This window comes from Peromyscus californicus, unplaced genomic scaffold (assembly GCF_007827085.1).
Source record: "Peromyscus californicus insignis strain IS unplaced genomic scaffold, ASM782708v3 Scaffold_11__1_contigs__length_118956290, whole genome shotgun sequence".
Classification (NCBI taxonomy): domain Eukaryota; kingdom Metazoa; phylum Chordata; class Mammalia; order Rodentia; family Cricetidae; genus Peromyscus; species Peromyscus californicus.
This window is the reverse complement of record NW_026294402.1, coordinates 30,607,793-30,629,875: the sequence shown is the minus strand read 5'-3', so window position 1 is coordinate 30,629,875 and position 22,083 is coordinate 30,607,793. Positions and strand designations below refer to the sequence as shown.

Genomic DNA, 22,083 nt, shown 5'->3' with positions numbered 1-22,083 from the left:
AAACCACAACCAATCAGAAGTAGAGTTGTGGAGGGAGTCCCAGTGGATACATCTACAACACAGCTCCTACTCCTAAGGTTCAGGGATTACTGTGGAACACGGGGAGGAAAGACTGCAAAGGCAAGAGGGTCGGGGTGTACTATGAGATCATGTCTCTTAGAAATGTCAGAAACTACATCCATGAAGTCTTAGCACCATGGTTGCCCTAGCATGACCTGAACAAGGATGATACCAGTGGATGTGCTAATGTGGAAGAGAGAAAGCTCACGAGGCTTTAACCCTACACAAAGAACTACAAGCAACTAAGAAATGCTGAGATTGGGAGAAATAGTGGCAAGAGCATTGTAACTCGAATCTTAAGATGGTCTTTTGATAAAAAAAACCTCGTACCAGATATTTGTGCAAATGCTGAAAGATCAGAGAGACAAAGGAACAAGCCACCTCTTACCTCTAGGACTCCTCAGCCAAAAGACTTTAGTTCCTGTCTCCTCATGCCTTACATACCTTTCTCTGCCAACCCATATCATTTTCTGTCTCAACTTTCCTAGTGCTGGGATTAAAGGCATGTGACTCCCAATAATTGAGATTAAGGTGTGTGCCACCACAGCCTGGCTGTTTCTCTCCTAGACTGAGTCAATCTCATGTAGTCTAGGGTGGCTTTGAACTCACAGAGATCCAGACAGACCGCTGCCTCCTCAGTATTAGGATTAAAGGTGTGTGCCTCGTTTCTATGTCTAATTTAGTGGCTTGTTCTGTTCTCTGATCTTCAGGCAAATTTACTAGGGTACACAATATATCACCACAGAGCACACCAATTGGTTATCCAATACCAAATGGTCAGCCCTGAAAACATATATACAAGTAGCATTATATAGACTTAGCAGGTTGTATTTATGTATTTAGGAATGCGCACACACACACACTCTCTCTCTCGTGCAATAACAATTAAAGAAAAAGAGGCCATAAATGTGAAAGACAGTGGGGGTTGTAACCTCAAAAAAATATTTTTTTTAGAATGTTTTTATTTAGTTGGCAACAGGTTGGGAGATTTCACAGAAATATCTAGATTTCCTGGTTCTCTACAAGAAAACAGAAAATCTGCCCACAGGGCAACCATCAGCCGGAGCTAATGTGTGTGCTTGGTCTTTGTCCCAGTCACTGCCTTTCACCCTCCCGGCTTCACTCACTCAGGTTAGCTGCCCACCATTACCTCACCTAAACAACCCTTTCACAGGTTCACAGCATAGCACCCATGTTCTAGCTGACAAAATCCCTGGGTCCCATGATGCATGTTTATCCAAGACATTCTTTCCAAGGGAGCACTCCTGAAGGCTCAGAAGCTTTTCTTCCTGTTGGATGAAGATAGGCCCTGGCCACAGATTCCATCCTTTGGTTCTCCTTTACTGGTCCAATCTGTCTGGTCCTAGGCTCTCTTCCATCTTGGCAAAGAGACCTATCGAGGAGAGACTTCCAGCAGGCTTTCCCACACTACAGCCAAACTGGTAGGAAATACGACTTCATTCTCCATTAAAGTTCTGAAGTGGCCAAGTTTCTTCACCTTATCCCACCTGGCTCTTCTGTAGTTTGTTCCAGATGAGAAGGTAGCAGAATCCATGGACTACAGCAGAGCTCCGGGGCCAAAGTGGACAACAGTTTTCACTGTGCGTCTACACGCTTGGCCTCCTTGTCTCTGCTTTGATCCTGATTTGGCATCTCTAAACCCAGACGGTGCAGAGAACATGCAAAGAAGCGAGGCAGCTTGCAGGCCAGGAGGAGTTCCTCTGTTCTGGAGCCCAGAGCAGGCAGGACGAGCTGCCTAGCATGCAGGTGAAGGGGGATATAGCGGGCCTTTGCCTGCTGCAGCCCCAGCTTCTTCAGTGTGCCAGCAGAAAGCTTCTACAGAAAGCAAAGACAAATCCTTAAGAGCACAGCCAGCTACTGCCTGTCTTTAACTAGACAAGGTGCCTGAACTAACCTCTGCAAGACCCAGTAATGGCTAGCTTGCCTAAGGGGCATGTCTAGGAAAGGCTTAGAACCTCGGTAAGAAAAATACAATCATACCAGAGAAACTCTTATGGGTCCATTTTCTGGCCCTTTAAGAGAATGGGTGCTAATATCAACTAATAAAAAAGACTCCCCCATGGTTCTTTAGATAGCATGAAAGGCAGCTGTTATCATAGCCTCCCAACAATATCCGAAAGTAAACAAATGAACCACTAAGGTTCTGATAGCATATCCTGTGGCTCCATGAAGACAGCAACTACTCTGATGCCTCTAAAAGCTAGAAGCATGTTGCCATGTCTAGAGACAATACTTTGTCATGACCTACTTCAGGGTTTTAACAAAAGAAAAGAATAAAAGGTAAGTTTACCAAAACATCTTTTTTAATCTTCTAAATGCTTTTAACAATGTAATTTCAGAAGCACCCCAAATCACATATACTGCTATTGTTAAGACACTTAAATGTCACATTTCTTCTTTGAACCTTCACTTACTCTAGGGGATGTTCTCTTCCCCAGTGTGTTCTCTCTCTCCCTGTCTCTTGATGCCCATGTTTGTATCTATAGTAAAACCACTTATTAATAAACTCCACTGTTGCTTCAAAACAAACAAAGGAAAGAAAGACGTGCTTGCTGGGCATGGTGGCCCACACCTTTAATCACAGCACTTGGGAGGTACAAGCAGGTAGATCTCTGTGAGTTCAAGACCAGCATGACCTACAGAGGGTTTCTAGGCTACACAGTGAGACCCTGTCTCAAAAAGACCAAGGGGATTCAGCACTGACACAGCAAGGGCAACCCTGTTCATTTGTTTATTATCTCAATAAATATTATCTCCCAAACCATAAAAAAGGGGGGGGGGGGGTTCTCTCTCTTACCTGTAAAGCAGCTGTACACAGAGTTAAACCAATGGTGGTTTGAAAGTGTCCCCCCACAGTGTTGGGCATTTGAACAGTTGATCCATAGTTGATGGTGCTATTTGGGGAGGTTTAGCTGGTACTAGAGGAAGTGTGCCACTGAGGGGCAGACTTTGGGAACTTAAGGTTTTGCCTTACTCCCAGTTTGCTCTTCTGCTTCGTTGCTAGGATCTGAGATATGAGCTCTGAGCACTTACTTCCTGCCACCATGCTGGCTGCTTGCTGCCATGCTTCCCCACCATCATGGGCTCTTATGCCTCTGGAACAGTGGGGAGGGGGTTGGGGGGCACTACCCCCCCCACATTTCCCCAGAGTGTTCTTGAGTGAGAGTAGTAGGAAATATTAGATAGAAGGAGTTAGAGTGTGGAGATAGAAAATACAGAATAGCCTCGAGAGGGCCTGGAACCTATTCCAATGGGCTCCGACTGTCTTTGCCCTAGAGTATTCATAGAAATGCCAAGGGGTGGAGCAAAAGACCCCACCCCCACCCCACCCCCGCCCTCCCAGCACAGCCAAGTGTAGACCATCTCAGACACCTGCACTCAGGCCCATGGTCCTATCATCATCTCTATGCAGACCTGCTGGGTAAAGCCACTGGGAAATCTGAAAATGGGCTCCCACATAACAGTAGCCAAAATAAACTCTTTTATATATAAGTTGCCTTGGTCATGGTGTTTTATCACAGTAACAGAAAACGAATACAACCAGTATTACCTGAGGGGCCAACCTACTCCAGTCTGAGTACTTGTGATCACCAAGGATTGGGCAATCCAACCCAAAAGACAGGTGAACTCGAAGCTGATGTTTTATTCCTTAGGAGAAAAAGGAAAGAAACATTTATGAAAAGCAATAGAAACGATGCTACTGCTGACATCTACTTCAAATCCCATAAATCAAAGCACAGTAAACTAGCAGCACCAAATGCAATAAGGAATAATGGAGGAAACTCTAAGCTAGGCAGTACCGGCCAGCTTATGAAATAAACATACATATTCTGGACAACCATTATCATGGCCTTTATGTCTACAAGTACCCTAACTTTTTATAATTTTACTATATGGTAGTCAACTATTATTTTGTATATTTCTTTCTTTTTTTCTTTTCAGTACTGGGGATTGAACTAAGGGCTTTGTGTATGCCAGACAAGTGCTCTACTACTGGGCTAAGTCCCCAGCTCACATTTCTTAATTTGCTATATATATGTTTCTCACTTGAGCCACTGAAGTTCACAGTGCACAGCTCAGTAGCATCAGTTACATTACACTGTTTTGCAACCATCAACATTATCTATCTCGAACTTCCCATCCTCCCCAACTAAAACCCACTGGCGGAAACAATGGCTTCCCATTCCTCCCCTCTGGCTCCCTTCACCACTAGTTTTTGGCAAGCATCATTCTACTTTCTCTATGAATCAACTACTCTAAGTATATCATGTGAGACAAATCATACAGAATATATCCTTTATATCTAGTTTACTTCACTTAGCATAATGTTTTCAAGGTTCATCCATGTCAGAATTTCATAATTCTTCTAAGGCTAAAAATAGCATTCCCATGTTATTTCTCCATTCATCCATCCTGGGTTACTGCTATGAACATAGGGATGCAATGTCTACTTTAGATTTTTTTTTTAAACTAAAGAAGAGAATTGCTGGATCAAATGCTATCTTTTTTTTTTTTTTTTAAAGAAATGCTTTGTATGTTTTTAAATAAAGCTATTTAAGCTGTGTTCTCCTGAAGCTGGTCACAGTGGCACTTGACTATAATTCTAACACTTGGGAGGCTGGGGCAGGAGGATCACAAGTTCTAGGCAGTGTAGGATACATAGTGTATTATTTCTTCTATTCCTCTACTCCCCACAATCATCCCCATGGAGACCCTCGTTTCAGATCTGCACCAGAAGCACAGACAGGGTCACACAAGGCAGCTGTACCCACAGCCTACACACAATACCAGTGGCTCAGAATAAGGGGAGAATCCAGCACAAGGCCCTGGACAAAGCACGACGGTCACCTCACAGTGGAATGGGGCATCCTCACCAGTGATGGGCTGCAGCTCCACGAGGGCGGAGGAGGGAGTGCTGCTGAGCACCTGGTACTGAGTCACAGCAACATGGGCATTCCGGTTGGCCCGCATCTTTACCATTTTCCCATTGTCCATACGGTAACCCGGAGCCAGTGTCATCTGAAGCCAGAGAAATCAAGACATGATTCCCAAGACAAGACAGAAACCCATGCCTCAGGGAGGCAGCTCACCTACCTTGTGGTGCTGCTGCTGGCCTTGCACTTCCTTCTCCACGATGGGAATGTCCACGACTCCTGCCGAGGGCAAGGGGACACGCACAGTGATGGCCCTGGGGGTGACAATACAGACTGCTGCTTGAGCCAAAAAAATCAGGAAGGGGCTGCTGGGAGTTGGGGGCTTAAGACCTCACCATGGACCATCTTTACTACCATTTTTGCAGCTTCTTGTCTATGTAAAAGAGCTTTAGAATAGGTCACTGAATTATGGCTGTGATTTCATGACTTCTTTGACTAGCAAACAGGTAGGGACAGTCCTGTGAGTTTTTACTATATTCATTCTGTCACTCAGTCACATGTTTGTTCACTCAGCATGAGATAAGAACCCACTACTATTTATTTATTTTACTAACTTTTATTGATTCTTTGTGATTTTCACATCATGCATCCCAATCCCGCCCATCTCTCCAGCCCCCAATCCGCCCTTGCAACCCCCCCACTACTATTTATAATCAAAAGAGAAATGAGATACAAAATCCTTTTATCTTGATTTTCTTTTAATTGTACATATCCATGAAAGATCATTTAATTTTTTCCCAAAGTATTCTACAATCAATACACATGACTTTAGCTTAGAAGATTTCAGTTTAGAAATACCTAGCTCGTTGAGCAGTAGTGGTGCACACCTTTAATCCCAGCACTTGGGAGGCAGAGGCAGGCGGATCTTAGTGAGTTCGAGGCCAGTCTGGTCTATAAAGCTCCAGAACAGTCCTGGCTCCATAGAAACCCTGTCTTGAAAAACAAAACAAACAAGTAAAGAGGAGTATCTAGCTCTCAGGCTAGGCGCTACATCATGAAAATCATATGGGACCGCCCCCAGCTATTCCAGTAGCTCTTAAATTTGACTGTATATTCCAGTTATTTATGGAACTTGTTATGCTTTAGTATGAGAACCAGTTCAGGGCTTCATGCATAATAGATGCCCTAGCTCTGCCACTAAGCTTTTAGAAACTTTAAAAGACACAGATACTAAACCCCCAGCCACCAGACATGAATGAACCACTGTGGGTGGGTCACAGACGTATCGCTTCTCAAAAACAAAAAATATTTTTATTTCTGTATGTCTGTATCTGTCAAACAAGCGCAAATGCCCATAGAGGCCAGAGGCAGGTGATGGATCCCCTGAAGCTTAAGTTACAAGTGGTTGTGAGCTGCCAGTTATGGGTACTGGGATCCAAACTCAGATGTCTGAAAGCAGCAAGTGGTCTAACCCCTGAGCCACCTCTCCAGATCCCATGTAGATTTTGTTTGTTTGTTTGTTTTCTTTTCTTTTGGTTTTTTGAGACAGGGTTTCTCTGTGTCCTGGAACTCACTTTGTAGACCAGTCTGGCCTCGAACTCACAGAGATCTGCTTGTCTCTGCCTCCCAAGTGCTGGGATTAAAGGTGTGTGCTGCCGCCACCCAGCTCCCTATATCTTTTTGTTTGTTTGTTTGTTTGTTTTTTAGGGACAGGGTTTCTCTGTGTAGTTTTGGTGCCTGTCCTGGATCTTGCTCTGTAGACCAGGCTGGCCTCGAACTCACAGAGATCTGCCTGGGTCTGCCTCCTGAGTGCTGGGGTTAAAGGTGTGGGCCACCACCACCTAGCCCCATATCTAGTTTTTAAAGGGCTCCCTTGATCACAAAGTTAGTGCACAATTTCTAAAACAAAAAGGACTACATGTGCAATGCATAGAATAATATTTATAAATCAAATGTAAAATCAAAACCCAATAGGAAAATATCTAAGGAGAAATAGTCTGATCTCAGAAAGCGAAATTCAAATAGAAAATAAACACAAAACCCCTATCTGAGTGGCTTTTTTTTTTTTTTGGTTTTTCGAGACAGGGTTTCTCTGTGTAGCTTTGCGCCTTTCCTGGAACTCACTTGGTAGCCCAGGCTGGCCTCAAACTCACAGAGATCCGCCTGGCTCTGCCTCCCGAGTGCTGGGGTTAAAGGCGTGCGCCACCACCGCCCGGCCCTGAGTGGCTTTTTAAAAATGCTTGGAGTGTACTCAGCACTGCTGGTGAGAGCGGAAACTAACAGCTATTTTGGAGCAGTTTAGGTACTATTAAATTTTTTTTTTTCCTTCGAGACAGGGTTTCTCTGTGTAGTTTTGGTGCCTCTCCTGGATCTCACTCTATAGACCAGGCTGGCCTTGAACTCACAGAGATTCGCCTGCCTCTGCCTCCCGAGTGCTGGGGTTAAAGGCGTGCATCACCACCGCCCGGCCCTATTAAATTTTTAAGCATGAGGCTTGAGAGATAGCTCAGAGGTTAAGAGCATTGTTTGGGCTTGGAGAGGATGTAGGTTCAATTCCTCACACCCACATGGTGACTAACAACTATCTGGAATTCCAGTTCCAGGGGATCCAATGCTTTTTTCTGGCCTCCACAGGCACTGCATGCATGTGGTGCACAGACCAAAATCCCCATATACACATGAAATAAAAATAAATTTCAAAAAAAAAATACTAAAAATTTTTTAACATGCATACCATTCAAATCTGCAATTCTGTTTTTAAAGGAATATACTCTAAAAACAGCGCTAAGGAATAGGGTGTGGTGGTGTACACCTGTGATTTCAGCAGAAGGATCAGAAGTTCAAGGTCAGCCTGGGCTACATGAGACCCTGTCTCAAGAAACAAATCATTGCCCATTGAGATGGCACAGCAGATAAAAATGCTTGCTGCTAACCTTGACAATCTCAGTTTGACCCCTAGTACCCACATAATGGAAGGAGAGAACTGACTCCAAGTTGTCCTCTGACCTCCACAGATGTGCATGCACAAACACACAGAAACACGAATAAATAAACATTTAAAAAACAACAACACAGGGGCTGGAGAGATGGCTTAGAGGTTAAGCGCTCTTGCAGAGGTCCTGAGCTCAATTCCCAGCAACCACATGGTGGCTCACAACCATCTATAATGAGATGATGTCCTCTTCTGTCATGCAGGCATTCATGCAGACAGACACTGTATACATAATAAATAAATAAACCTTTAAAAAAAACAACAACACTGGGTTTAGTGGTTGCAGGCCTTTCTACCCAGCATTTGGGAAGCAGAAGCAGGTATCCCTGTCTATGTAGCAAGTTCCAGGCCAGTCAAAGTTACGAAGTAAAACTTTGTCTCAAAACCAATCAAACAAACAAACAAATAAACAACAGCAGTTGAGGAGATGGCTCAGCTGGCTTCACATGCATGATGATGAGCTCGGAATCCTAGCAGCCATGCTAAGTCCAGTACAGCAGTGCACAACTGCGACCTCAGTGCTCAAGGGGACAGAGACAGGCAGAGCCTGGAGTCTAGCTTTTCAACTAGTCTAACCAATCAGTGAGTTCTAGGTTCAGTGAAACACCTATCTCAATAAAATAAAATAAGAAGTGATAAAGAAGTCTGACATCCTGCTCTGACTTCCACATGTACACACAATCACACACACACATAGATACACACTCGAATCACTATTTTATCCACATGTACACACAAGTGAGCATGCACACAATCACACACACACATAAACATATGAACCATTATTTTATCACTCAATATTCTAAGTATTTAAGCTATTCATATTCTCTTTATATCCTCATGTGTCCTAGTACAATGCCTTCTATTAATAGTTCCTGTAGCACAATGGACAGATAAAAGAGATGTCTTCATTTCTTCCACTAACAGGCCGCCTACCAGTACTTCTTTTCCACCTGGCGGGTTCTAAACAACTCCTGGACTTGATGTGCCATATCCTTCTCCCAGGCCAACACCATTACACCCGTGGTTTCTTTGTCCAGACGGTGGCACAGATGCAAAGGCTCTGCCTTGTGGCCACGAAGCATCTTTGCCAGGATGGGCAGGACATCAGTGATGCAGAGCTGGACTCCAGGGCCACCTATGAAAGAGCCAGAAGCTGGAGTTTTCACTGAGGAACTCTTCTTGAGAGAACACTCCTTACTGCGTAAGTTATCCCCATTTCCTATAGTTGTGCTATGACCACATGGCAGGGATTACTAATATTAATAGGTCCAGAGCTCTCATTAGCTATAAAATGAACTGCAGGTCCCCAGTCCAGATTACTAAGTCAGAACTCGTATTTTAACAAGCATCCCAAGGACTCACAGTAACTAAAGTCTGGGAAACACCGTGGCTTTCTCTTCCGATTCTGTGGGATGGAGAAGCTCTACTGAGGCATTACAGAAGAGAAGTTAAGAGGGGCTCTGAGATCAGACAGCCCTAGATTTTATTCTTTGTACCCTCCATTTGACCTTAGAGAGATCACTATCTTTCCAAGTCTGCTTTGTTATCTAAAAAATATAGATATCTACAAAAAAAAAAAAAAAAAAGTAACCCCAACAACCAAAAACCTCATCACAGAATAGTAAGGCAAGAACCTGCTAGGGAATCAAGAAGGGGGGGAAAAAAGTCACAGACGCATTTAACAATGCCTACTTTATTTCTCTGTACTGCCCACCAAAGAAGCTATTTACTCCAATAAAATTCTTATATTCCCCTTGCAAGTCTTTGAATAAATACGTTCCTTTTTTCTCTCTCTTTTTTCCCTTTTCTTTTCCTTTCCTTTCAAATTCTGATTCACTTCAGCTATCCCCTATCACTACATTTAGCAGAATCAGGACATCCGTTAAGTTCCAGACATATCACTCCCTCCCCCCTCTTATATATTAACTTCCTCTTCCCCAATGTTTTTGTTCTTGTTTCCCTACCTCTCTCAGTTTGAAATGAGGTTTTGCGGTTGCTGAGACAGGTCTGAACACCTGATCCTCCTGCCTCAGCCTCTCCTAGACCTGGCGCCCAGCTCTTCCTCCCACCCCACCCCCCTTTGATGGAGAATAATCATTAAGACTGTCAGCACACAGCGTTTTGTATTCCTCTGCAACAATCTGTGTGGGAGGCTGCACACAACCCACAGTCAGAATTCAGCTTTTGTATTTCTCTGCAATAATCCCTGTGGGAGGCTGCATAAAGCCCACTGTCAGATATTTGGAAGAGGGGATTAGGCACTGGTTTGTGTTAGCAGTAGTCGTATACATGGGATACTACTATACAAAGACTAAATTAATTGAATTCAAGAGGGCCTCGCAGGTAAGGCTTCAGAGATGCCCCTAGTTGTAGTAGGAAGCAGCAGCAGGTTCCTTTCCCTTGCCCACGTGGTTCTTACCGTGGACAGGGAGACCATAGGGTTTATTAATGACCACAAGGTCCTTGTCCTGGTGGAGAATCCCTCGGCTCAGCTCCTTAGCAAGCACATTGGGGTGAACTCGCTGTAGCTGCTGTGTGAATCGCACTAGTTCCTGCACCCTCCGCTGAACAGGGTTTGTAGGGACCTAAGGAGAGAGAAGGGCGGCAAAAGCTTAACGGGGAAGTGAAGCGCTGAGGATGGCCTTAAATGAGATTTAGGTTTCGTGGGGGGGGGGGGGGGGGGGGGGGATGACTGTGTTGTAGAATTAGACCCATGCCTTCCTTTGGGACCATACATCGGTATCCATCTCACCTACACACCCACGCGGTGTTTGGGTCTGAGCCTGGCAGTAGCAAAAGTGCCCACAAAGACACTGTGCCAGCATTGTCCTTTTCTTTCAGTGGTATTCGGACTATCACACTGTGATATCCTCAACACGGACTTACTTGCTGTTACAGAACCTGCCCACGGCACCCCACACCTAAGAAAGCCGTAAGAGCATTGCCTCTTGGGAGTTGTGGTCTTTCCAGGCTCACCGGTATTTTCTTCGTCTTTTGCTCTTGTTTCTGGGCTCGGAGCTTCTCTGCCAACCTCTGAGCACTCAGGGGCCTAGAGGTAGTAGCACTGGAACAAAACGGCTTGGACCTGGGAATGAACAGTCTCCCGGGACGCGAGTTCCTACTCAGGAGCCGGAGACCAGGCGCACCCAACCTGGGCGCCGCCATCTTGCCGAGGGCGGGGTCAGACCGCACGGCACGATGGAGAGCGACCCGAGGCCGGGGGGTGAGGGGCGGGCTCTGCTGGTCACGTGGGCGGGCAGCCCGCAGGTCACGTGGGCAGAGCGCGCTCAGTGCGGCTGCGCCGGCCGGTAGCTGCAGCTGGAGCGGTGGCGTTTGGAGCAGACGCGGTGAGTGTGTGGGGAAGCCAGGCTGGGGCTGGGAGATGCCGGTGCCTCAACGGTTTCCGCGTGGCCCAGCTCCCCGTTCTTGGAGGGCACTGCCCTGGGGACCGTGTCTCGCTTGGGGACGCGACCCCACTCAAAAACACTTCCCCGCCCCCGCGCCCTTTAGAAGAGAAGCCGGAGAGACGCTGGCTCCTCAGCCTTCATCGGCATCTGTCTCGTCCCTCTTAGCAACCGGGTCCTCGGCGGGTCCTCAGAGGGACGTGTCGTGTCCCCTTTTATATTCTTGCCGTTCGCCCTCCCGGAGATTCCCGGATCTCTCGTATTCCAACCTCTCACTTGGCGACTGCCAACCCCTTTGTTTGTAACCAGTTCCTTCTCCCGAGGATGACGGCTCTTTACCTTCATCCAGGACCCCTACCCCATATGACCTACCTCGAGAGAACCACGGTTGTGTTTTTTTTTTTTTTTTCTGACCTTCCTCGGGAGCTCGTTTCTTGGGGTCTACTGTCCCTTCTCTACTCTTCCCAAAGAAAGGGCAGAAAGAACAGAACACAAACCTTTTCCCTTTTGCCTTCTTTAGTTTTTCCTTCCATAGCTTGAAACTGTCCAACCCTCTCCCTTTCCTACAAGGAACTCCCATGTCGGAACTGCAAACCACAGCTTTCCTATCACCAGAGAGCAGCTGGGAATATGAACAGCTATTTGGAATGGTAATTTTGAAAAAACCTTGGGATGCTCATGCCATTTGTTTTGGAAGCTGATGCTAAAAGGATGTCATGAGAACTAGTGACTCTTCTCTGACGAGAGAGGGATTGCATTTCAGTTGGAGAATAAGTAGTTGAATTAGGTTTGGGTCCTTCTTCCTCCAAAAAGGATTAGCAGAGGGAGACCACATTACGTGTGAAACAGTTGAGCAGGTGGATAGCCTACAGAGGACTAGAAGTTGAAGAGTTTAAACTTTATGTGTTAGGTAGTTGAGCGCCTTTGAAACTTCTTGAGAAGTTCCTTGTAAGTGGAATTGTAGATAGGAATCTGATAATGCAGTTCAGGACAGATGGAAAAGAAAAGGGTTTGTAGCTGGAAAACCATTTAGGGTATAGGTGATCATTAATGAGGTCATGTCCCATCCCGTGGTCTTTTTCCCTCTGCTCAGTACTGTCCTTGGAATGTGAATTACAATTTATGCATTCAAGTTGTACCATTGTTGATGAGAGTTACTTGAGGACTTTTTTTTTTTTTTTTTCTAATCCCCAAGCCTGTTGATATAGTAAGCTCACAAATATTTGTATGGCTACAGTGTTTCTGAGTTGGGTTGGATTTTTTTGTCTGTCGATTTGTTTTAAGGGTCTCACGTGGTAGACCAGGCTAGCCTTGAATTCACAGAATTTTGACTCTGCTTCCCTAGTGCTAGGATTAAAGACTATACCTCCACACCCAGCCTGTTTCTGAGCTTTTTATTTGTCAGTTTTTGACATGAAGAAGGAGAGCAGAGAATGGTGGAAAGAAGACTTGTCTGTGTGTCTGTAATAAGATAAGTGGTCTGGATACAGAGTTCCCTGGGAGCAGTTTGGGAAACTATTAGTGGCTCTGTTCCATCTGAACAAGAAATTCACAAGTAGAACACCTATAAAAGTTGAGAAATTCCACTCTAAAAGAATTATTACCCGCCTTTAATCCCAGCACTCGGGAGGCAGAGGCAGGCGGATCTCTGTGAGTTCGAGGCCAGCCTGGGCTACCAAGTGAGAGGCGCAAAGCTACACAGAGAAACCCTGTCTCAAAAAAAAAAAAAGAATTATTACCCTTTCTGATAAGCTGCAGTTGCAGGTTCTAATGTCACTGAACTATTGAGCATCACTTGTTAATCATATAAGGCCCCCTTCCTAAGACATGGGCATCAGGCCTTAAATTCACACCTTTAAGTGAATTTAATTACATACCTGTACCAGGTATAGGACCTTTATGGTTTGGGGAAAGGGGTGGAAGAACCTGTATATGCCTTTCCCTTTCTTGCACTGTTCAAGATTAATGCTTGTTTGTATAGAATTGGCCTTGTGTGGCAGGAAACAAAGCAAGGAAGCAACTCAGATGTCATTGCTAGTGACACAAAGCTGTGTTCTTGGTTTCAGGTTAACTCAAGGCACACTCTATAATGCCTGGAAATAAAGATGCTTTGCTACTCACTGTATTAAAGAAGAGGCTTTTAGGTTTTGTTTTGTTTTTTGCTGAAGAATTTAAAGAATTCAGTTTTTCTGTTTATCTCTACATGTGGTTACAAAAGTTACATTTCCTTAATGCCTCTCCCATGAATCTTGGCATTTCACAATTTAAAATAGAGTTACAGCTGGGCATGGTGGTGCATGCTGTTAGTCCCAGCCCTCAGGAGGCAGAGGCAGGAGGATCTCTGAATTCAAGTCCAGCCTGGTCTACATAGCAAGTTCCTGTACAGCCAGAGCTACATAGAGAGACCTGTCTCAAAAAATAACAACAAAACAAAACAAATAGAGTTACTGTTTATAAACAGTTTATGTGCATACATCCTCTTTCCTTCACATCTGTATTATCTTCTTCCTCTTCCTTATCCAGTCAGAGCTATTTTCAGGCCTTCTCTTTCCTACTTCCTCACCAACTTCATGTTGACTTTTTGATTAGAGACACCTCTTGTCCAAAAGGTTTTCCCAGTCCAAGGGAGGAAATAGAAGGACATTCTGTTACTGGGTCACCATTTTTACAGAGTACAGATCTGTTCAAACATGGCTTATTTATATAACTATATAAAGAACTTGATTGTTGGCTCAGCTTGTACTGATGACCTGAGTCCCACATAGAAGGAGGAGAACTGACTTCTTCCAGGTTGTCCTTTCACCTCCTGAGTTCGTATGCACTTGAGCACATTCAGGCTTGCACACACACACACACACACACACACACACACACACACACACACACATACACATAAATACAATAATTTTAAAAAGTACATAATCTTTTAAAAGAACCTTTTAAAGATGTCTATTCTATAGAAAAGCAAAAAAGTTCCCTTAGTATTTCATAAATATAGATAATAACTAATTAATAAGAAATCTTAAGCAGCATACATGGAAGATTGATTAGTTCACAGAAGGCTAAGTTGTGCTTCCTAAAACAAAGATTTGCCAGTTGCAGATTAACCAGGGATCCTGTTTGCCTGAAGACCAGGAAGTACTTGGATATTATTTTATGATTTTAGGGAGATTAAGAGAAGCAATTAGGAAGAACTCACTGCTGGTTTCCTGGAAAGTGTGGTCTCCAGAGCCAGGCGATCTGGGGACTGGTCCCAGTTTAGTTGCTATGAACTTGACAGGTAATTTGGGTTTTGATTTTTCATCACTTAACAGCTGATCTTTTTTCTACAGCTCTAAGTATCTGTTCTGTGAAGGTTTTCAAATGGCACTTCAGAAAGAGCCTCTCTTTTGACCTTAACAAGTGAAATTTATTTCAGACTTACCTTGAATGTGTTTAGCGGCCTGCACAAAGAATCTAGATTCTGTTCCTCCCGAGTGCCCCACCCCAATTGCATCGACTGAGCTGATGTTTGTATTTGGAGTTTACCTAACTGAATGGTATTGGGGTGATACTTAGGATTTCCCAAGTGGGGGTTGGTGAGATGGCACAGCATGTAATGGTATTTGCCTCAAAAATGTGGAACCTCATAAAGGTGGAAGGAGAAAACCTACACCATGAAGTTGCCTTTTGACCTCCATATGCTTGCTATGGTACATATGCTCCCTCCTCCCCAAATAAATAATTAAAGAAAGAAAAGCTTTCCTGGCCTGGGTGGTGACACACACCTTTAATCCCAGCACTCAGGAGGCAGAGGCAGGTGTATTTCTGTGCATTTGAGGCCAGCCTAGTTGGTCTACCCAGTGAACTCCAGGCTAGCCAGGGCTGCCTCATGGGACCCTGGTTTTTTAAAAAGAGAATCCTATAATGTAGGTTGTGGATAGTAATTATTTTTTCCAAACCACCTTACTTTTTTTAAATTTTTTGAGACAGAATGCTTACCACTATGAAACCCATGCTATCCTAGAATTCACTGTACCTCCCAGACTAGCCTTCAGCTCGTAGCTTCCTGAATCAGTCTTCTCCTGAACGCCAGCATTACAAGCCTGCTGCCACACCCAACCTCAGACAGGCAGTTCCAAGAAATTCCCTTGTTCTGTTGCCTCATACTTTTATCTACCTTTTGACCAATGGTCCAGAAGGTGTAACTTAAATTAGTGCTTCCTGGACTTTGGTGTTTCATGAAGCGTGAATAGTAGCTATGTCACTAGAGAATGCTTGAGATGGGCCATATGAAGCTACTAGCCTCCTTCTGTCTGTCCACAGTTACCAACCTGATAGGTTGAGGAGATAAAATACATCCCTACCCTGATGCCTGACTGCTTTGCACATTCAAGGTCCTTACTGAAAACTGACTGACTTATAGAGGAGTTGTGCCATGGATTGTTTTTCTCAACTTGGTCTTGTTTGTCATGCTTGTGCCCCTGTTAGTTACTCTTGGTTAGTTTCTCTTTACAGGTCGTACTTGTTCTAGTACAGTGGCTTTCTAAAAGTGTACGCATAGCAGTAACCGATAAAGAGATGAAAAGTGGTTTTTGCTGTTACGTTTGACCTTGTGAGACTGTGGGTGTGGTCTTGGTCTGCCTATTTAGAAAAAGTAAAGACTACCTAAAATCAAAGACGTACAAAGAATGGATGTTTCTTTAAATAATTTTATTTTATGCTTTCTGTTATAAAAGTAATAGTTATAGCATGAAAGTACAAAAGTTAGAACAGAGGGAGCATTCATAGTTCTCTTTTCAAGCCATATTAATATCATGGCTTGTCTCCAGTTTTTTATGGACTCTTATTTTTTTCCCCAACTGTGAAAATTTAAATGAGCAAATAGAAGTAAAGTGGGTGTGGTGCATGGCCTGCCATTTTTGTCATCTCAGAACACCAGCGTAGGAGGATGTGAGAGGTTAAAGGTCATCTTCAGCTACACAGGAGAAAAAGGGCAGGAGCAGGGGAGCAAGTGCTAAACTCCCATCTATGGTCAACCAGCTTTGACAGTTAACCAACATGGGACCATTGTCCTCCCATCCCCAGATGGCTCTGGCTGAAACCCCACACATATTTCATCTGAAACTTTGTTGTCTATTTGTTTTTAATACAACCACAATCCATTATCCTTTTTTTGTTTTGTTTTGTTTTTGAGACAGGGTTTCTCTGTAGTTTTGGAGCTTGTCCTGGAACTCACTCTATAGACCATGTGGCCTTGAACTCACAGACGTTCCATGCCTCTGCCTTCTGAGTGCTGGGATTAAAGGTGTACATCACCACCCGGCCCATTATCATATTTTTTTTTTTTTTGTTTTTTGAGACAGGGTTTCTCTGTGTAGCTTTGCGCCTTTCCTGGAACTCACTCGGTAGCCCAGGCTGGCCTTGAACTCACAGAGATCCTCCTGGCTCTGCCTCCCAAGTGCTGGGATTAAAGGCGTGCGCCACCACCGCCCGGCCCCATTATCATATTTTTAAAAAAAGAAGAATTTATTAATGTTGCCAAGCAAGAAACTAGCTCCTTTTAGTTAAAGAGACTCAAGATGCATCCAAGAAGGAGCTGCATATCTTGCAAACACTTGTTTTGTTGCTGATGGGAATCAAATTCAGTGCTTTATGAATGTTAGCAAGCACCTTAAGTCATATGTTTTTTAAAAAATAATTTATTTTTATTTTTATGTATTGGTGTTTTGCCTGTGTGTCAGATGCCCTGGAATTGGAGTTACAGATAGTTGTGAGCTGCCCATGTGAGTGCTAGGATTGAACTCATGTCCCCTGGAAGAGCAGCTAGTGCTCTTAACCACTAAGCATTTTTTAAGCCCAAGTCGTCTGCTTTTAACTAGGGAAACAATATACTTTTCATTAGATCACAGAATGTTGATCCAGAAGAGACTTGTGGCCTGTAAGTCTTGCAGATGATAGAGTGCATGGTGGCTATATAATATAATCTTCCACTTTTTTGGTTTTTGGGTAATTTATTTGTATGTTGAGATCAGGGGCTTGCAGTTAGTCAGGCCTGGGCCTCGTAGTCCCTATGTAACAGGCTATCCTCAGTTTTAGATAGTCCCCTTGCTTTCGCTTCCTGAGTGCTAGGATTTCCCATGCCCAGCTGGTTTTTGTTGTTGTTTTAAACTAGGTCTCACTGCATAGTCCAGACTGTTCTCAAACTCAGTGCCTTAGCCTCCTCAGTGCCAAGAGTACAAGTTTGAGCCATCATGCCTGGATGAGTATTTTATAACATTGGTCTTTACACAAGCTAAACCTGTTCCTATCCATTAAGCTACATCTGCAGCCTTCTTTAGTGTGTGTTTTAAACTTGTTTAAGTGTTAGCTGCTTTAGGGCTACTTGAAGTTTAAATTAATGCATATTAAAGCACTCTTGTAAAGCCTAGCACATTGCCAGTATGTAAAGACTATCAGCTAGTCTCAGCACATAGTATAGGACCAGGTGCACAAATACTTGTCAGATAGTTTGTAAATGAGCTAGGAGCCAAGAAATACAGAACTCAGTCTAATTTTGTCTCTGAGGTTATTTACTTCAAAGTTTTCTGCCTTAAATTTCTCATCCATGGAAGAGGGTAGTGTAAACAACTATATGATACTGAAATTCCTGTGCTTACTTGGAAGTAACAGATTGATATTTAGCAAAGTGAGGAGAGATTGGGAGGGCTCAGTGATGTAGAGAACTTGTTGCTCTTGCAGTGGGCCTGGGTTCAGTCCCTAGCACCCACCTGGTGGTTCATAATCATCCATAACCCCAGTTCACGGGTATCCAGCACCTTCTTCTGACCTCTGCACAACACCAGGCACTCAGGTGGTACACATATATCCATTCTATCAACCACTCATACACACAAAAAGAAAATAGATTGGGGGTTGGGGTCATCATTGACAGCATTTAAGCTCCACACCTTCATTCTTCATTTGTAAAATGAATTAATAATACCTACCTAGTAAGGTTGATAAGCAAGCAAGATAAAGATATGTAGTGTCTAGCATGCAGTAGGTACTCAAATTACTAGTCTGAAATTGTATTAGACTTTTGTGACTATGACCAAATACCTAAATACAGTAGCTTAAAGGTGAAAAGACTTATTTTGTCTCATAGTTCCAGGGTTGAGTCCATCATGGTGGAGGGAGCTTGGTGGAGCTGTTATGTTGACTAGGAAATAAGAAGGAAGGGGCCAGAGCAAGATATAGCTCCCAAGGGCATGCCATCAGTGATGACTTCTAAGTAGGTCTTGTTTCTTACTTTTCTCCACCTCCCATTAATTCTGTTGCACTGTGAATGTATCAAGGGATGGACTCATTGATTAGGTCAGAACACTTACGATCTAGTCGTTTCTGGAAACCCCTCATAGACATACTCAAAAGTGTACTTATTTCTTGGGCCTTTGTTAAATGAATTAAGTTGATACTCAGGATTAATCATCATGCATCACTTCTCATGCAGGGCCTGGCATGTGCTAGGGAAGCGCTCCCCCATGGAGCTACATCCCTAGCCCAGTATTTGCACATTTTCAAAATTGTAAAGAGCTATATATTTTAAGGTATTATGTAAAAATCAAAGTAATCTTATTGGGAAATGAACATACAACATAGTTTCTAGACTATCAACAGAAAAAAAAATTATGGATTTTTAAAACCACTTGGTTGGATAAAAGCCAGATGTTAAGACCCTAATTAAACATGTATTTTCAGCAGGGTTTTCCTATTTGAGTAAGAACAATTAAAGATGTGGCTCATTGTGTATGCTTTAGTTGTTAATGGCTGGCATGTACTGATAAGTTTGACCTGATATCATTGTTATATGTACTATATATATATATATATATATATATATATATATATATATATATAATTATCAATCACTAGTTGGTATTAGCAGAGTTAAACTATTAACTGGTTTAGAGAAATTGATCCACTCAGTTTACCAATCCCAATATATTGGTCCCAACATTTCTGAAACTTGGTAAGAGTTACGGGAAGCACTGAGCATAATGGCTCATGCCTGCTATTCCAGCACTTGGGAGGGTGAGGCAAGAGGATTGCTTTGAGTTCATGGCCAGCCTGGGCTACATAGTGAGACTGTTTCAAGCAAGAAATCAGTCATTAGATCTCTGCTGTAGAGATTCTGATTGGGTGACTTGGAGTCCAGGAAATGGTTTCTTTTTGCTTCCCCAAGCTAATACTTTGTTTATGGATATACCAGACGAAGGTCAGGCTCCTAAAAAAAATGTAAGAAAAGTCATGGCCAATGTTAAATATTGCTACTTGGCCTCTCTGCCGAATAGTGTTGGCTGTAGACACATACAGTCTCTTCCACCTGTGCTCCTCACTGTTTAGGTTGGCCTACACTTCAGTGTTCACCTGCCTGCTGTTAATTTCCCCCAAGTGTGCCAGCATGCTTCTCACATGCTTATCAGTAACATTGTGAGCTCAGCTGGATCACCCTGGCTGTCGGCGCCCTGCCTCTTCCTCCTACCTTCAAAGTTCTTTAGGAACGCTGCCCAGCTGCTGTCCTGGACCTGCTTTTCTCTCACCTCCTTCCTGTGTGGAACCATGTCCTTTTCTGGCTTGTTTCCTTGTTTTATTGAAGCATACACTCCAGGAATTTCCTGAGAAGTATTTGGATGACTTGATTTTGCCTGCCCATTTGGTTCAGCAGCATATAGAAATGAAAGTTTGAAGTAATTCTCCCGTAGAACGTTGAGACATTGCTGTACTGTCTTCAAGAATTGGTTATTGCTCTAGAGACGGCATTCACATCCTTTTCACATAATCTTGTTTCTCCCCTTTCTCCTTCCTTGAAAACTATGAGTGTTGCATGAATCCTCAATGGTCTTACAGTAAAAACCCAGAGCCAGGTATTGGGGTAAATGCTGAAAGATCAGAGAGACAAAGGAACAAGTCACAGCCACTTCTCACCTTGCCAACTCCACTAATCCTCTGACTGAATGCCCCTGAGTCTGCAGTTGAAACCTCTCTAGTTCCTGTCTAGCCATTTCACTTCCTATCTCAACCTTCCTAGTGCTGGGATTAATGGTGTGTGCCACCACTGCCTTGCTCTGTTTCTCTCTTAGACTGGATCAATCTCATGTAGCCCAATGTGGCCTTGAACTCACAAAGGTCCAGATGGATCTCTGCCTCCCAAGTGCTAGGATTAAAGGTGTGTGCCACCACTGCCTGACCTCTGTGTTTAACGCTGTGGCTGGCTCTGTCCTCTGATCTTCAGGCAAGTTTTATTAGAATACAACAAAATATCACCACATATGTGGATGTCCTCTATCCCCTACATTATGCAGTTTCATGGTGGTGTACAATGGGGTGGGGCTTTGCCCAGTGTTCTCGTCATGTTATAGTGGGCTCATTCATACCCTTCAGTTCTAAGGCATTTGCCAGACTCTTCTCCCATCCTTTCTTTGATTCTTTTGTTGCTGTTCTCTCCCTCTCTTCTCCTTCCCTCTCCCCTTATCCTCCTCTCCCCCACATCTCTCTCCCCTCTCTCCTCTTCTCTCTCTATCCCACCCTCCTATCCTCTCTCCTCCCTTTCTCCCCTCCCCTTACCCACTCCCTTCTCTCTCTGTAGCCTAAGCTGGGGAACTCACTAAGTAACTGAGTCTGATCTTGAACTTTTGATCCTCCTTTCCCTCCTAAGTGCTAGGAATTAAAGCGTGTGCTACCATGCCAGAGTTTTAGTCTACTCTTGCTATATGGGTATGATAGGCTGCAGGTGGGTCCATCATAGTTCTTTATAGATTGTTCTCAGAACTTTGCATTAGCTCCATTTCCTACAAGTGATTGGAGGGTTTTCACCGGAAATTCTCTGCCTGATTGTATCCTGCCTCTGATAGGCAATGACATGCTTCTTCTCCAGGCTGGCCTCAGAGCACCTGGTTGAGGTGCCCTCTCTGTTTAAAGTCAGGCCCTGTCTCCTGTTTCCTGGAGCATTTCTTACCTGGCTTATCCTCACTACGACTATGGGCTTCACCAGGGCATGGGGTTTGGTTTTGTTCTGTTCTGTTACCATTGTAGAGAAGGGCCTTGCACTTAATAGGCACTTAGTAATTTGAGAAACAAATGAACTCCTTTATCTTGTGATTTCTTTGCAGGTCTAATGATCCTGGTTGTATTTGACTCAAGTTATTTAAAATTCCATTTTGTTTTTCTCTAAATCTTTGATTTGGGAGGTGGAGAAAATGAAATCGTTTTCTGACTTAGCAGTGGGTGAAGAAAATTGCAGTGAGTAGACTTTATGATAATCCATATATATCTTTAGATCTGCATTAAATTTTCTGTTTCCCATCTCCAAAAATTGATTGAAAGTCCTTAGCTGCTGCAGTCTTCTCCCCTCTGTCTCAGTCTTGGTTTTATAGTTTACAAAATTCTTATCATTTTAATGATAATACTTGAAAAGAAAGTATTAATTGCTTAAGGACGAAAGTCAGGGGAGTGGGCACAATGATATCTGTACATAGCAAAGAAAAACACAAATTATCTGTAAATTTCTTTAACTGTTTTCAGAAGGCCAGTCAGCACAGCCTTTTTAACACTGCCTGAAAAGCTTGAGATTAGAAGTCACTGGCAAGTGCTTCTTATTGTTCCAGAATCCATAGGCGTCTCACCCTTGGGATGGAGGGAGAGAGCTGCCTCAATGGGCTCCCTCTCATCCTGGTGCCTCACAGCCCCAGCCAGCTGGAGCAGTGTACTG

General features: G+C 43.7%; 2 protein-coding genes across 6 annotated transcripts in view; one reads left to right on the top strand and one right to left on the bottom strand.

The window, feature by feature from the left end:
- Nucleotides 1–981: 981 nt before the first annotated feature.
- Nucleotides 982–11,160, bottom strand: Rpusd4 (RNA pseudouridine synthase D4). Its single transcript, XM_052756256.1, has 7 exons — nucleotides 10,927–11,160; nucleotides 10,370–10,535; nucleotides 8,884–9,085; nucleotides 5,176–5,269; nucleotides 4,956–5,100; nucleotides 3,632–3,729; nucleotides 982–1,896 (listed from the first exon to the last, which is right to left on the bottom strand). The coding sequence occupies exons 1-7, from the start codon at nucleotides 11,113–11,115 to the stop codon at nucleotides 1,657–1,659; spliced, it is 1,134 nt and encodes a 377-aa protein (XP_052612216.1). The 5' UTR covers nucleotides 11,116–11,160; the 3' UTR covers nucleotides 982–1,656.
- A 46-nt stretch (nucleotides 11,161–11,206) lies between these two features.
- Fam118b (family with sequence similarity 118 member B) overlaps nucleotides 11,207–22,083 on the top strand; it is a 51,361-nt gene continuing 40,484 nt past the window's right edge. For 4 of the 5 annotated variants that reach the window (XM_052756303.1, XM_052756294.1, XM_052756286.1 and 1 more), the window contains exon 1: nucleotides 11,207–11,297. The gene's annotated coding sequence lies outside the window, so the exon portion shown is untranslated. Of the gene's footprint in view, nucleotides 11,298–11,977; nucleotides 12,005–22,083 lie in introns of those variants that run through there. The other variant, XM_052756279.1, reaches the window with a different exon arrangement.